We start from the raw sequence: 13,315 nt of genomic DNA on the forward strand, positions 1-13,315 counted from the left end.
ATTAAGCTGAATTCATCCACAAAATTCCCCAAGAAGAGAGTTCAGAGTGCCACAATTTTTACCTGAGGGGTTCAAAAGACTAACACCTACTAATTAGGTTTTCACAACCTGCTTTTATGTTAGGTGCATTTTATGATCCTTGTTTTACCGCTGGACACTGGGGGTGAAGTGGCTTGGCCCTTAACACCAAAAAATGAGTTCTACAAGCCAGGATTAGGCACTGTGAGCTTCCAGCAGACCTGTCCTATTGAAAATGCTGCTCTTTACTTGCTGGGTGCAGCTCTTGCTGGGTGAGAGGGCCCAGGGGACCACAGGAATTGATCTGCAAAGGTTTCACTGGCCCAGAAAGCAGAGGCAGCCAACAGCCTCCTGAGATGGCTGTGCCCATTAAGGCAGTCTGTATCTATTTAAAAAAAGAATAAATCACCGCCTATATTTACTTTGCTTTTTAAGAACTGCTGTTTTCTATCTGAAGAGCTCAAAAGCATGATGCCAAGCGTGGAGGGGATGGGGAGTGGGATGTTCACAGCCCCTCTGAAGGCTCCTGTGCTGTGGCCAGAGATCCAGTCACCATAACTAACACTTCTGAGGGAAAGGATGCACTGCCCAGCCCTGGAAATGAAGGATATAGATGGCCCTCCTCCTCCCAAACTTCAGAGATTTGCTCCTGCTGATGCTCACAGCACTGTGAAATGTGGATCAGGACACAGGCTTCAACCCTTCTTTTCCCTTCCCTAAAATTCAGGGTTTGTGTTGAGAGCAGCAGGACAGCAAATGCATTCCAGGGCTTTTGGGGAAAAAATTGTCACATTTCCAAGTTGTCTATGAAAGAGAAATAATTGGCTTCCAAATGCCAACCTGTCCAGCCCTACCCTGCAGGGTGGACAAGCAAAGGTGTCCCAGGAGCCAAAAGTGAGAAGAAACTGAGCCCAGAATCCAACCTGGATTCCCTGGAGATTGTCCTGGTTTTCTATCAGCCCATCAGAGTGTGGCTTAAAATATGGAAAAAGGACACATTCATTGATAAGTCCCCTCGTGGGCTTCTGACTAGACACTCAAAGTGATTACTGTGGAGTTTAGGTCAAAATCCACCCATATCCATCAAATGCTCTGCTGTCCCAGGGGAGACAAATTCAAAGAGGAAGGGCTGCTTAGCCCCACATGTAAATCAATCTGCAAATCAGAAACAAAACCCCAAAGCTAGATGAGAAACAATGGGATCAGAGAGGCATTTCTGAACCTTGAGATCCTGCACTCAAACAGGGCATTGTGCACTTTCCTGGCACTGTACCCCTCCAGGAATGCTGCTCTTCCAGGCTCCAGCATCATCCTGCCTTCCTGCAACCCATCTCATTGAATACTGGGGAAGCTGGCACATCAGACCCTTGCAGGCCATTCCTGTGACATGTCACCAGTTGTTTTGGAGGCTTTCTCACCCTGGGATGTGGAGGAGACTGTGATGAAGAGAAGTGGTGGTTGCTGGGTGGGTAGCTGTGTACCCACACTCCCCACGCGAGCAGGGAATTAATTGGGAAGACATTTCCAAAGCAGTTGTCTGCTAGGACAAAAGATCCTGCAATACATCTTGATGAGATATTTGAAATCACACTTCAATATGTTTAAAAAATCTCACTTGATTATATTGTCACAGCTTGGCAGCCCAAGTGTCAAAAACTTCCTAAATATCAGGTGCTACTTTTAGCGTTCCAAGCTTAATTCTAGCAAGTCATGCAATCACATTTGGGAAAATGTGCCCGTATTATGGCTTTCAGAAACATCACCTGGTCCAGCTGGGCTCCCAGTGCAGGTCTGGTGCATGAGGAGCAGCCAGGCTGGCAGAACAGCATCTTCCAGCAAGCACCAGTGAGGCACCAGGCAATGGCCTCACTGTTGCTCATGGCACTCATCATGGGACATGCAGATCTGTCAGCCCCATGCAAAGCAGCCTGGTTAATTTGGTCACCTCTTCCCACACCCCAATCCCACCTCCACAACATCACCCACCCTGCAGGCTCCTTCCCAGGGACCACAGGAGGATGGGAAGGTGCTCAGCATTCCTGCCTGCCAGCGGCTCCACATCAGCTCTGGAGTAAATGTGAGCAGGGCTTGACCCTGGCACCTCTGCCTGGCTGAGAGCCACGGTGTGTAACCACTGCACGTGTCTGCTGAGGACACTGGAATGAAGACACATGAGCTTGCAAAACAGACATCTATTGCTTAATAAGGAACATGCCAATTAGTCTGAAACACTTATGAGACAAAAGCAGGGACAAATCAGCAGGAACAGAGCAGCTCTGACAGCAAATGGACAGGAGGCAATGGGAGATGCCCGTGGCAGCCTGTCACCAGGGCACTGCTGGGGATCACTGGGGTAACCAAACCCCTGTCCCTCCCTTCAGCTCTGGGCCCAACCCAGTATGAGCTTTTCCTGAGCCACAAAAGTGACTCCTGCACCTGCAGGGTGTCAGCTCTCACATCCACATGCATTTGTGACAACATCAGCATGGCCCGACTCAATCACCTCAAGATGCTCTAAAGACAAAATACTCACAGGGCTCACGTGGCAGACACTTCCCCTCTCCCCATCCTGCATACTGGCAGGACCTTATTCTCTCCTTCATCTTTAAAACATTATTCCTGGCATCAGCTCTTTTTCTCTGGCTGTGTTAATGAAACAGCCAGCAAAGAAACAGACATTGAAGCAGGGAAAAAGGATCCAGAGGGGCTTAGAACTGGGCAGGGTGTTTGTGTATTTCGTATATGTTTGTGTAATTTAGTTTCTTTCTCTTCTTTCCCTCTGGAAGGGAGAAAGCAAAAACCCCAAAAGTTCAGAGAAGATATAGAAAGCAGCTGAGATAAAAGCCTCACTGCTTACAAAACATGTCTACACCACACATTTGTCCTGAGATAATTTTTTCTGCTCTGAGAGCAGAGCTCTCAGGGAGCACAAACAGCAGAGCATCAGGCTTGCAGCAGAGCCTGTCACCCTGAGCATCCCAGAAACCAGAAATCCCAGTGGCTCCTGCAGCATCTTGGGTGCCACATACCTTGGGAGATGGTACAACATGAAATATTCTCATGTGGGGCTGTGGGCCCTTGGGCTCATCCTCCCACACCCCTGTCATCCCTCTTCCCAGTGCTCTGTGCAGCACTCTGGAATACTGAAGGTCTCATGTGGTTTCTTCTTTCCCTGTTGATGCAGATGCTGAGGACCTCTCCTGAGCAGAGACCCCCTCCGGGGGCAACTCTTCTGTATGAGCATCCTCAAAATAACATCTGGTGCCTACACAAAGAGGGCTGGCAGTGCTGGGTGAGAGCTACACCCCACAACCAGCAACTGAGCCATCCCAGCACCTTCACAGTGATGTAGATCCCAGATCACAATGTTGAGCTGCCAAATACTGAAAAGCCCATGGTGTTTTCAGAGCTGGACCTCCTCTCTCCTCCCCTGCTCACAAAGCCACACCGTGGAAATCCAGGCAGCAGTAAGAAGTTTAATTACTCACTGAGCAGCTGCTGGTTTCCAGGTGAGTGTGCTTCTGGGTGTCTGAAAAGATGCTGGAGATGCCTCATGATGATGCTTAACCTTTGCAGGGGAAACACGGCCACTGCGGTAGCCACTGGCCAAGAGCTGACTGATATCCCTGAAGGTGCTGGCAAAGCCTGGCTGTAAGAACCATCCTTGGATTCAGAGCTGCCAGACACATGGGTGGTACCTGGAGCCCACTGGGATGCTGCTGGACTGAGGATGCCTTGAGAGAGCACTCCAAAACTGTGACAAAACATGCTTTTCAGAGCAGCCCTGCCTATGGAGAGCACTGCATAGGGAGGGACAGCATGCTCAGCACAAAGACAGCGAGCCTGGGCTGGGGTTTGTGCTTGTTTGGGATGTTCCCAGGGGATTTCTGCATGCCATAGCAATTTCTGATTTGCCATAGCAAGAAGTATTCAGACCTAACTTTGCAAAGAGCACCACCCCACATGGCTGTCACTGCTCTGGCAGGTTTTAGCAATGCTGTGCCTGTTTCCTTGGATGAGTCCTTCCACTTCCCAATCAGAGCCAATTCTGCTGCTGTTGATGAAGTTGCATCTCCCAAGGCCACCACCACCATCAAAGCTGCTGCAGCAAAGACAAGGATTTACAGTGGAAATGTGAAGAAAAAGGAGCTGTAAAGATACTCCCCTTTTTTCCTCTTTTTTCTTTCATTTTCTATTGCATTGCAAGGGACTGAGAAGCTGACACCTGTCTGCTCTGCAGTGGTGTTTGTTGAAGGACACCTGAAACTCTGCATCTCCAGTGAATTTACTTTGCCAGGGAACTTGCTTGTTTCCTGAGGCAACTGGGGATGGAAGCCAGAAAAACGGCAAAATAATTATTGTCTAATCTTGTACTTTGGGCTTATTTCTTGCTGCTGAGGATGACCCAGACCCAGGGGAAACAAATGTGGGAGGCAATTAGAAGAAGTCCAGTTTTGGTTTGGTTTTGGAACAACTGTTTTTTACAGGAAGTGTGCCTGATGTATTTAAGCAGTGCTACTGTCAAGGATGAAAAATACCTGTAGAATCACAGAATCATACAGATTAAAAATATCCTTTAAGATCACTGAGTCCAACAGTCATCCCAAAACTGCCAATTCCAGCATGAAACCATGTTCCTAAGAGCCATCTACACACCTTTTAAATACCTCCAGGGATCATGACTCCACCACTTCCCTGGGCAGCTTGTGCCAATTGCTTGTCAGACCTCTCAGTGAAGAACTTTTTCCTACTATCCAATCTAAAACTATTCTGGTGCTAGTTAAGGCCATTTCCTCATCTTATCATTAGGACAGCCTGAAAGCCCAAGGAAAGATAAAGGCACTCCTGTTAAATGCTTTTCCTGGAAGATCAAAAGCCCATCTGCCATGAGAGAAAACCAACCCCTTGAGTTCATCCGTGCCTGGGGAAGCTGGGAGGGGTGGTGGCAGCAGCAGGCTCTGCTGTGTCACGGCTGGCCCTGGTCCCAGAGGAGCAGCCAGGGCACTGCTGAGGCTGAATTTCTGAACTCACCGTTAGCTGCTCAACAAGCCTTCGCTAAACCAGCCAGCACTCGCAGCTCCCTGCTCTCTGCTGGGACAGAAAGGCTTCCTCTGCATTCCCAACTGCAATTCTGCACTTGCAGGGTTACAGGTGGGACACAAAAAGCCCACCTGGGCAAAAAGGAAACCCAGCTGGGAACCGCTTTATTGTCTCGATTGCTGTGGTCGCATGAAGTGGCCTGGCTACAGCAAGAGTGCATCCAAGAAAGGCTGGCTGGTGATTTGCATTCTCCTACCACAGCTCTCCTCACCAGCAAGGTCAGAAGTTGCCTCCCTGTGGGTCTTGTAAGCTGCTGACAACCAATGCTGGGCTGAGGAGTAACTTTTCAACAGACTGAAGTCCATTAGCACTGGCTTTTCTTTTTTGTTTCACCTGGGGGTCTGTGAGTGCTTTCCATCCTGCTGATCCCAGCTCTCCACTATTCCCACCATTCCCTCAGAGCTCAGCTTAACGTGGACATTCATTTCCCAAACTGCTCCAGGCAGGAGCACAGGGGTTTGGCCATGTTTTTGTGGCAGCCTGCCCTGCCCCTGCAGGGCTGCAGGAGGTGAGGGAGAGTTTCATGGGGAGCAGAGGGACCTCTGCAGCCAACCTGAAATCGGCTGCTTTACCGTCAGAAGAGCTGCAATCAAACCTACCCTGACTATCTCCTTACTCAAATCAGTGCTCCAACATTGCTTTTATTTTCCAGCCTGATGTGTCACGGAGCTTTTATTAGAGCCCTGCCATACCCACGGAGTACAAAGGTCTCCTCTGGCTCCATACACAGGAATACTTCCAGGATGTCTATGGGCTCCTCTCCTGCAGAGAGCTATTCCTCCTCCAGCCCAACCTGGATAATTGTTGGCTTGTGCACACCCACTGTGTGAGGGCACAAAAGCGCTTGTTGTTAGAATGCAGCACTTTCTCCAGCAAAACTTTCTGCTGGAGAGCAGGTCTTAGACTAACTCTGGGCTGGGTGCAGTAAATCACAGCCTGGAAGATGTAAGCAGGACATTTATACCCCATGCACCAACCCTGACAAGAAGCATTATGACTACAGCCCGCTCACAGCAAGCACAGCAGCCTCCATAAAGGACACAAAATCTCTCTTCCCGAGTCTTTGAAAGGCAGGTGTTGGAAAAGGGCACATGAGGAAAAAGTGGCAATTTACTGACAAGCTCCCAGGCAGGCCAGCAATATCAGAGACTCCTATTCGTCACTTAGAGCGAGCAGAATATAATTCCTGCTGTAATCAGGATGGAAAGGCATGTGGTCTGGGCTAGCAGGGAAAAGGTTGACTCCTATTAAGACCAACCCATTACCAAGTGTCAAGTGCTCCCTAAGATGGCTCGGACGCTAATTCGAGAAGTCACCTGGTGGCAGCGGGTCACCAGCTCCCTCTACAGACAACCAGGACACAGCCGGACCCCTGCACAACTGCAACAGCAGGCGCACAGTAACAAAGAGAGTCCCCTTAAACCGGAGCAGAATTCTCCTCCTCACCGCCGACAACAGTCACCCCACTGGATGCCAAACCCTTTGTTTTCCTCTGCGGGGACAGGTCTGTGGCGCTGCCCCATCCCGGCGCGGATGAAGGAATGGCTGCGCTGGCATCAGCGCTCCCCGAGGCGGCCGGGAGCGCGTCTTTTGTTTCCTGCCAGCGAAACAAAGAGCGGGAGCGGTGCATGGAAACGCAGGCGCCACCGGGCTGCAGGAAAAGTTCAGCAGCCCGGAACCAGCTGGCTGCTCGGAAACAAAGTGCCAAGACCGCTCAGCACAGCAATACCTCACGGAGCAGCACACGCCGGCGAGCGTGTCCGTGCCCACCGGCATCCCACCGGCATCCCATCAGCATCCCGCCGGCATCCCACCCCAAGCCACACAGCCGTAGGTGACACGTCCAGACAGTGACAAGGATGTAGCAGGGGGAAAACCCGCGCACAGGGGTGGCTGCGGGGTGGGAGGAACGGGCTAAGCAAGAGCGACGCAGCATCACGAGCGAGAACTGCTGAATTCTCATCCTTGCCCCAACACCTCTTTGTTTCAGCATCTCCTGGCTGTGGGAGGTGGTATGAGGATGTCTAGAGGAGCGAGATGGGACTGCTTAAGGCACAAACATCTTTCTCAGAAGCCTGTGACAGGCAGAGCAGCTCCAGCTGCCCTCGGCTCCTATCTCCCTTCACCCGCGAGCCAGGGAACTTCTTGTCCAGAGAAACAGCATGGCTTTGGGTTTTTTGTCCTTTTGCCAGTAGTATTATACTCTGTCTTACTTTTTTACCTAATGAACGTTTTGTGTTTTCTTTCTGAAATTTCTCAGTGTTTGTAGGTGAGAGAAATCTGTTCCCCCCCACTCCCACCCATACGAGGAACATTCTTCCAAAGACAATCCAAATCACAGGCAGGGGGCAGGGTACGTGCAAAAGTGGGCAAGCTGTTCGCTCCTCACAATAATTAGAGAGTGTTTCTATGCCAAGGAAAAAGAAGAAAAGAGTTGCACCTGCCTGTGTTTCCCACCCCCCTCAGTGCCACTAGCCTGCCAGGGGACAGCTGGGCAGCTCCTTCCTTCCCTGCTGCACTGACCAAAACGAGGGGGCTGGGGGTGTGAAGGAGGATGCTGAGCCACACAATACAACAGCCAAACATTCCTGACGTGGGGGAAAGCTGCACAAATATACAGCACCTCCTAAACCTCTCAGAGAGAGGAGCTGTTCCCTGCTGGACACAGAGAGAGCTCCTGAAAAACTTCGGAAGGACCGAACACTGCTGTGCATTTTTGCTGTCACACAGTTCCCTTTACCTATAGGACCTGTTAACAAAAAATGCTATTATGTGGCTCCCACAGTTGAAAACCCTCTATCATCCCCTGACCTGCTGTAGAACAGGCACTCTGCTTTTCCATGTCACCACAGCAATACATTTCAGCCAGGTCAGAGCACCGTGCTCACCATTCCTGGCACCACGGCAGCACAAAGGGATGAAGTGCCCATTGTGCCAGACTGCTGTGCCAGGTGAGCAGTGTCTGGTCCCTTACTGGGTTTGGGATGCAGGAGTTCATCAAACGCGAAACACTCCAGAGACGCAATGGGGAAAAGTGGGTGGGAGAGAACAAAGCAAGAGAAAGGTTCAGTTTGCCCGAGTTAATGATTAAATAACATATAATTAAGAGAGAAGGGTCCCACCTTTGCTCTGTTTATCCCCCTATGGGAAGCACAGCTGATGTGGGCACTGATCTGTGGAAGGGCTGGCCATCATGTGCATCAGAGGGCTTGGGACCCAGGACCCTCCTTCACCCTGGGTCCTGGACCTATTTGCTCCTCTCCTCTGCCAGTTCCCTCCTGCCCTTCCAATTCTGATGCTGTGTGGAACAAGCTGCTCGCTGTTCCTACAGAACTCATCTGACCCTGTTGCCGTCTCTGCCGCCGCACCGCTTGGCAGTACTTCCTTGGAGGAACTACAGCAACAAACTCAGATGCCAGGGTTTGGAGATAAGCAGCCAGCAAACAGCCAATTTCCATACAATGTATAGAAAAGAGAGGAGAAAAAAGACACAATACTGGGAATCCCTAATGAACCAGGGTGAAAAACAGGACAAGCGAGTAACAGAATAGATTTTCAATAAGGGCACAGCAAGTTCTAGTGGGTAGATCTAGCAGATAGGAGAGGAGAGAGGAGAAAGAACAGAAGACGGAAAAGGAGATGGGAAGAAAGCAAGGGGATCAGAGCAGCCAGTCCAATGGGGAGGACGCATCAGAAGATTTTAATTTCCTTTATTATTATATAGATAGTGCCAGCTCATTGCAGAGCAACAATTCATCTACCCTGGTAACCCACAGTCTGGTGCTGGATGTTTCTGGACAAGGCTACTGACCTTTAAGCACTTCTTGCCTGTGGCACCCAGCATAACATAACAATGAAACAATAAACAAACATCACTGCATTTCATTTATCATCTCATAAAGGTGTTTGTTTCGGTGTAACACACTAGACAAAGCCAGCTGGTTCCAAACAGAAAGACCTTTGTGTCATTTGGGTGCCCCGAGTGCACACCTCATTACCAAAATTATTTGGTTTTCCACATTGCTGTAGCAAGTTCCTCAAGTTTATGCAAACCCTCTTCTTTGCATTTGCTCCTTTCATACCCTAAATTTCCAACCAGATCTCAGAGATGGGGTTTATGGGGTGGGAAGGGTGCTGCTCCTCAGACTGAGGGGCTGCTTTAGCCCCTGCCATACATGGCACCTGCAGGTAAACAGCGACCACGACAGCCATCACTAAGAGGTGATCATGAAGCCCCTAACACATCCCACAGGGACACACCAGTGGGTTAAGCTCTCTGCTCCATCACCCCCACCCAACTGATCCCTGCTCAGTCTCTCCTATCCCACAGACTGGTCCCTTATCCACCTGCAGACTGGTCTGTTATCCACCACTCCCATCAGCTGGTGCCCTCTCCACCACACCCATCTGGACCAGCAGTGGCATCTAAGCCCCCTGGGCTGCAACTTGCCCCAGCATCCCTGTCCAGCAGACCACTCACAGCAACATCCCACTTAGGGACCTGCTCCATCAGCACCCGAGCACTGCCTGTGCCAAAATCCCTGTCTCCAGACCAGGATCTGCTCCAACATTTCTAATCAGACTGGTACCCTCTCCGCTATCCTAACCCAGACCTGTACCTGACAGAGCATCCCTGGGCTGGTACCTCAGCCTCTCTAAAAGGACCTCCACATCTCTAATGGGAGCGGTACCTGCTCCAGCATCTCTGCCTGGACCGGTACCTCAGTGTCTGTAAAGGGAGTGGTACCTGCTCCAGCATCCCCACCCGGACCGGTACCTCAGCGTCTGTAACGGGGCGGTACCTGCTCTGGCATCCCTATCCGGACAGGTGGCTCAGCATCCCTAAAGGGACCGGTACATGCTCCAGCATCCCTACTCGGACCGGTACCACCGCGTCTCTAGCGGGAGAGGTACCTGCTCCCGCAGCCCTGCCCAGCCCGGCGTGACTCCACCCGGCCCGTGCCCCATCCGTGCCCCATCCTGCCCCGTCCTGCCCGGCGGCGGGGCGGTCCCGCCCGGGGCTGCCCCCGGCCCCGCGGAGCTGCGCGGGAGCGCAGCGCGCTCCCTTCCCACTTGGGCACGGCAAAAACCGGGAGAGCCGGAGACAAAGAAACTGTCCGGGCGCCCGCCCCCTCCGCCGCCGCCTCCTCCCCGGTCCCCAGCACCGCTCCGCGCCCCTTCCCCCGCGCGGGGACGGGCGATTTACCCGCTCTCCTCCTCGATCTCCGAGATATCGGCGAAGATGAGGAAACCGACGAGCAGCGTGAGCAGCGCCAGCGTCCAGCCCCGGCACGGCAGCGGCATGGCTCCGGGGCTGGGCCGGGCTGGGCCGCTCCGCGGGGTGCGGAGCCCGGCGCCGCGTCCCGGCTCGGCGCCGCCGCCNTGCGGCCGCACCGCGGCCCGGGGCGCCCGGAGCCGCCGCCTCCGCCGCGCCCTGCGAGCCCCCCGTGCCCCATTGCCAGCCCTGCCAGCCCCTGCCAGCCCTGCCGGCGGGCTGCGCTCCTCGCCGCTGTGCCGTCTCCTCCCCTGCGCCCACCGCGCGGTGTGGCGGGGTCGGTCCTGGCCGGGGAGGGGGTGGGCACCGCGCAGGCGGGGCGGCTTCTCCCCGAAAGGACAAAAACTGTAATAAAATCAGACAACGGGAACTCCCGCGCGCGGTGCGGTGGCTGTTACCTTCTCCGCCTTAAAAAGAAAAAAAAGCTGAATAACTTATCACACCCAGTTCTATTACTATCAATCGCTATTTTAGCAGCAGTGATTTCTTACGCTCCTATAAATACTGACCGTCATAACCGCACTAGTCCTGCCGTGACTCTAGATCCCGCTGGAGTTTGTGCGGGCAGAATTTTTTAAGAACAAAACTGCAAGGTAGGTGTTCTGCTTCTGAGATGTTTGGCTGCATCTCAACCACCTTTCAACCCCTGCAAACATCCTCCTGCAGGCTACAGGCACCCTTGGGTTTTGTTACGGAGAGAAAACCTGCAGTTTCTACATGGAAAGTGTGTGAAAGCTGGGAAAAACACTAAAGTGAGTACTGGCTGGACCAAAGAACTGCCAAAAAGCAACCAAGAGATGCTTTCTCTATATCCCTGTTACCTGTTAGTCCAGTGACAGACATGGAGAGGCTGGCTGTGTCAGGGTTTAGGCAAGGCTAGCCTGGCAGAGCATCACCAAATCCAAGCACAACTTTCAGAGCAGAAAGTTGCTGAAAATCAGAATATCTGGTGATATATGCACTGCCGAGCTGGAGAGGCACGCGATAGATTTATAATGCAGCAGAGAGAAGCAGCACAGATGTGTTGAGAGCGAGAGATACTAATTGCTTACATATTTAAAACAGCATCTTTAGTCTGAATGGGAGGCACCATTAAGCAAAACAGAGCTATTAACTGGGGCCACTTGGAAAGCTGCCATTTTCCCTTCTGTGCACGGCTTTTTGCATCAATTCAGAAGTACAGTGAGATACACTGTCAGTGTTGTGTGATTCCTGCCGAGGTGCCTTGCACCAGGGTACAGGGGTGCTAACACCAGCATAGTGTATGGAGAGGCACACTCAGCACAACACTTCTCTCTTTGTCTGGATTAAATGGTGGAATGAGTGTTTTATGGCCCAGGTGCTTTCCTGGGGATCCTGAAACTCTTGTAGAAAGAGGAGACAAACAAATCACCATTACATTATAGGCAAAAAATACAACACAGGTGAGTCTGGTGCAATTATATTGTAGTGTATATATGGCAAATTTACACTCCAGTATACAGCTTTAATAATAGAGCATATTCAGGACCCTGGGGAGAAAGTGATTTTAGGTGGCATAAGTAGCCCCATAATTTACCTTCTGCATAAATCTGAGAAAAGCCTCATTTTCCTCCCATTTTATTCATCTTGGACTCCTTTTGCCCACCCTGTTCTGGAGTTTCACAGCAGTGTGACTGGCCTGAGGATGAGGAAACAGGCTCTGAGGTGACCTTGCTGGTGCAGGGACTGACATTGGGGCTTCCCGAGATGCAGCGGGGCACAGTCCCCTGTGGTTCGGGAGCACCACACCGCAGCTGGCTTCTCCTCCTACACATCCTCAGGAATACAGATGGAGATATCTGCTCCTGCATCTTTCTCAGCTCCATCCCAGGTGGTGTTCCAGCCTCTTTTGTCTGATCTTTGTGTTTCAGTTGCCAATCACAGTGTCAATGTGCAAGAACAGAAATCTTGATGGAGGCTGAGGAATAAGAGGAACAATCATTCAGAGCACGGTGGGAGTTGGTTTGCCTGGACAAGGACTCTCAGGGGCAAAGGCATCCTATGTGCTGAGATGCTGCTTCTGCTGAGGAGTAGCTTTTCTTAAAAGACACACTGGGATTTGGCTCTGCTCCTGTGTAAGTCAATGGAAATGCTGCTATTAACTGAAATTGAAAAAAAAATCCTCCTTGCAGGGTGAGCTGAGAGTTAAGCTTGATGTCCTTCACTGGAGAGCTCCATTGCTAGGGGCTCACACAAAGAGCTCTGTGAATCCTCTACTTGGTGTCATCTGTTGCTTTATTCCTCTGAAAGATGTAGGTCAAAAAAAAAGGTCATTCTTTGATTTGGCTTCATACACAGGGATCAGGACCTTGAAGTGCAGCTGGTTTGAGATGAGGAGGCAGAAAGCTGGATAGAAAATGCAGGAACAGTGCAGCTTGCTGAATTATTTTGTAATCAATTAACAAAGCTGTATAACACCACCAAGTGTGACTCTGCAATGGAAACCTCAAGATCTCGATGCACTGCTGAGGGCTAAATTCTGCACAGTCAGGAGTCTTACTGCAGTGATAAGAGGAAATTAATATAATAATACTGACTACAGAGAGGACAGTTTACTCTGCATTCACTCCAAGTCCATCCTTTACAGCATCCTGGCCAGATTTGGGGGAGGAGCAGATAATCCACCCTGATAACGCACCAGTTTCATGCATTGCTCGTTATCCTGAAGAACTGCAGACTGCTTTGGAGCAATTGCCATAGTTCCTCAAGTGTTAGTCGTTCTGCACATTCAATCCACCATGAATCTTTACATGATTCAGCTTAAACAGGTGCATAAATGTTGCAGGATTGGGTCCATAAGCATCCACAGCCTCAATTTTATGTCTCATTTGTAAGATGGGTTGCAGGAAGATGAGAGCAAACTGTCGCAAATAGACTGTTGTGGTAGAGTAATATCTTCTA

At 51.0% G+C, this 13,315-nt stretch overlaps 1 protein-coding gene across 1 annotated transcript in view; it reads right to left on the bottom strand.

Moving 5' to 3' along the window:
* The window catches only part of ST8SIA2 (ST8 alpha-N-acetyl-neuraminide alpha-2,8-sialyltransferase 2), a 31,734-nt gene extending 21,246 nt beyond the window's left edge, over positions 1-10,488 (bottom strand). Inside the window, exon 1 of the mRNA XM_041469316.1 lies at positions 10,325-10,488. Within this exon, the coding sequence (XP_041325250.1) occupies positions 10,325-10,422 (98 nt within the window). The 5' untranslated portion in view covers positions 10,423-10,488. The remainder of the gene's footprint in view (positions 1-10,324) is intronic.
* Positions 10,489-13,315: the final 2,827 nt, after the last annotated feature.

The sequence above is a fragment of the Pyrgilauda ruficollis genome, unplaced genomic scaffold, assembly GCF_017590135.1.
Source record: "Pyrgilauda ruficollis isolate IOZ18807 unplaced genomic scaffold, ASM1759013v1 scaffold23, whole genome shotgun sequence".
In the NCBI taxonomy this organism is placed as follows: domain Eukaryota; kingdom Metazoa; phylum Chordata; class Aves; order Passeriformes; family Passeridae; genus Pyrgilauda; species Pyrgilauda ruficollis.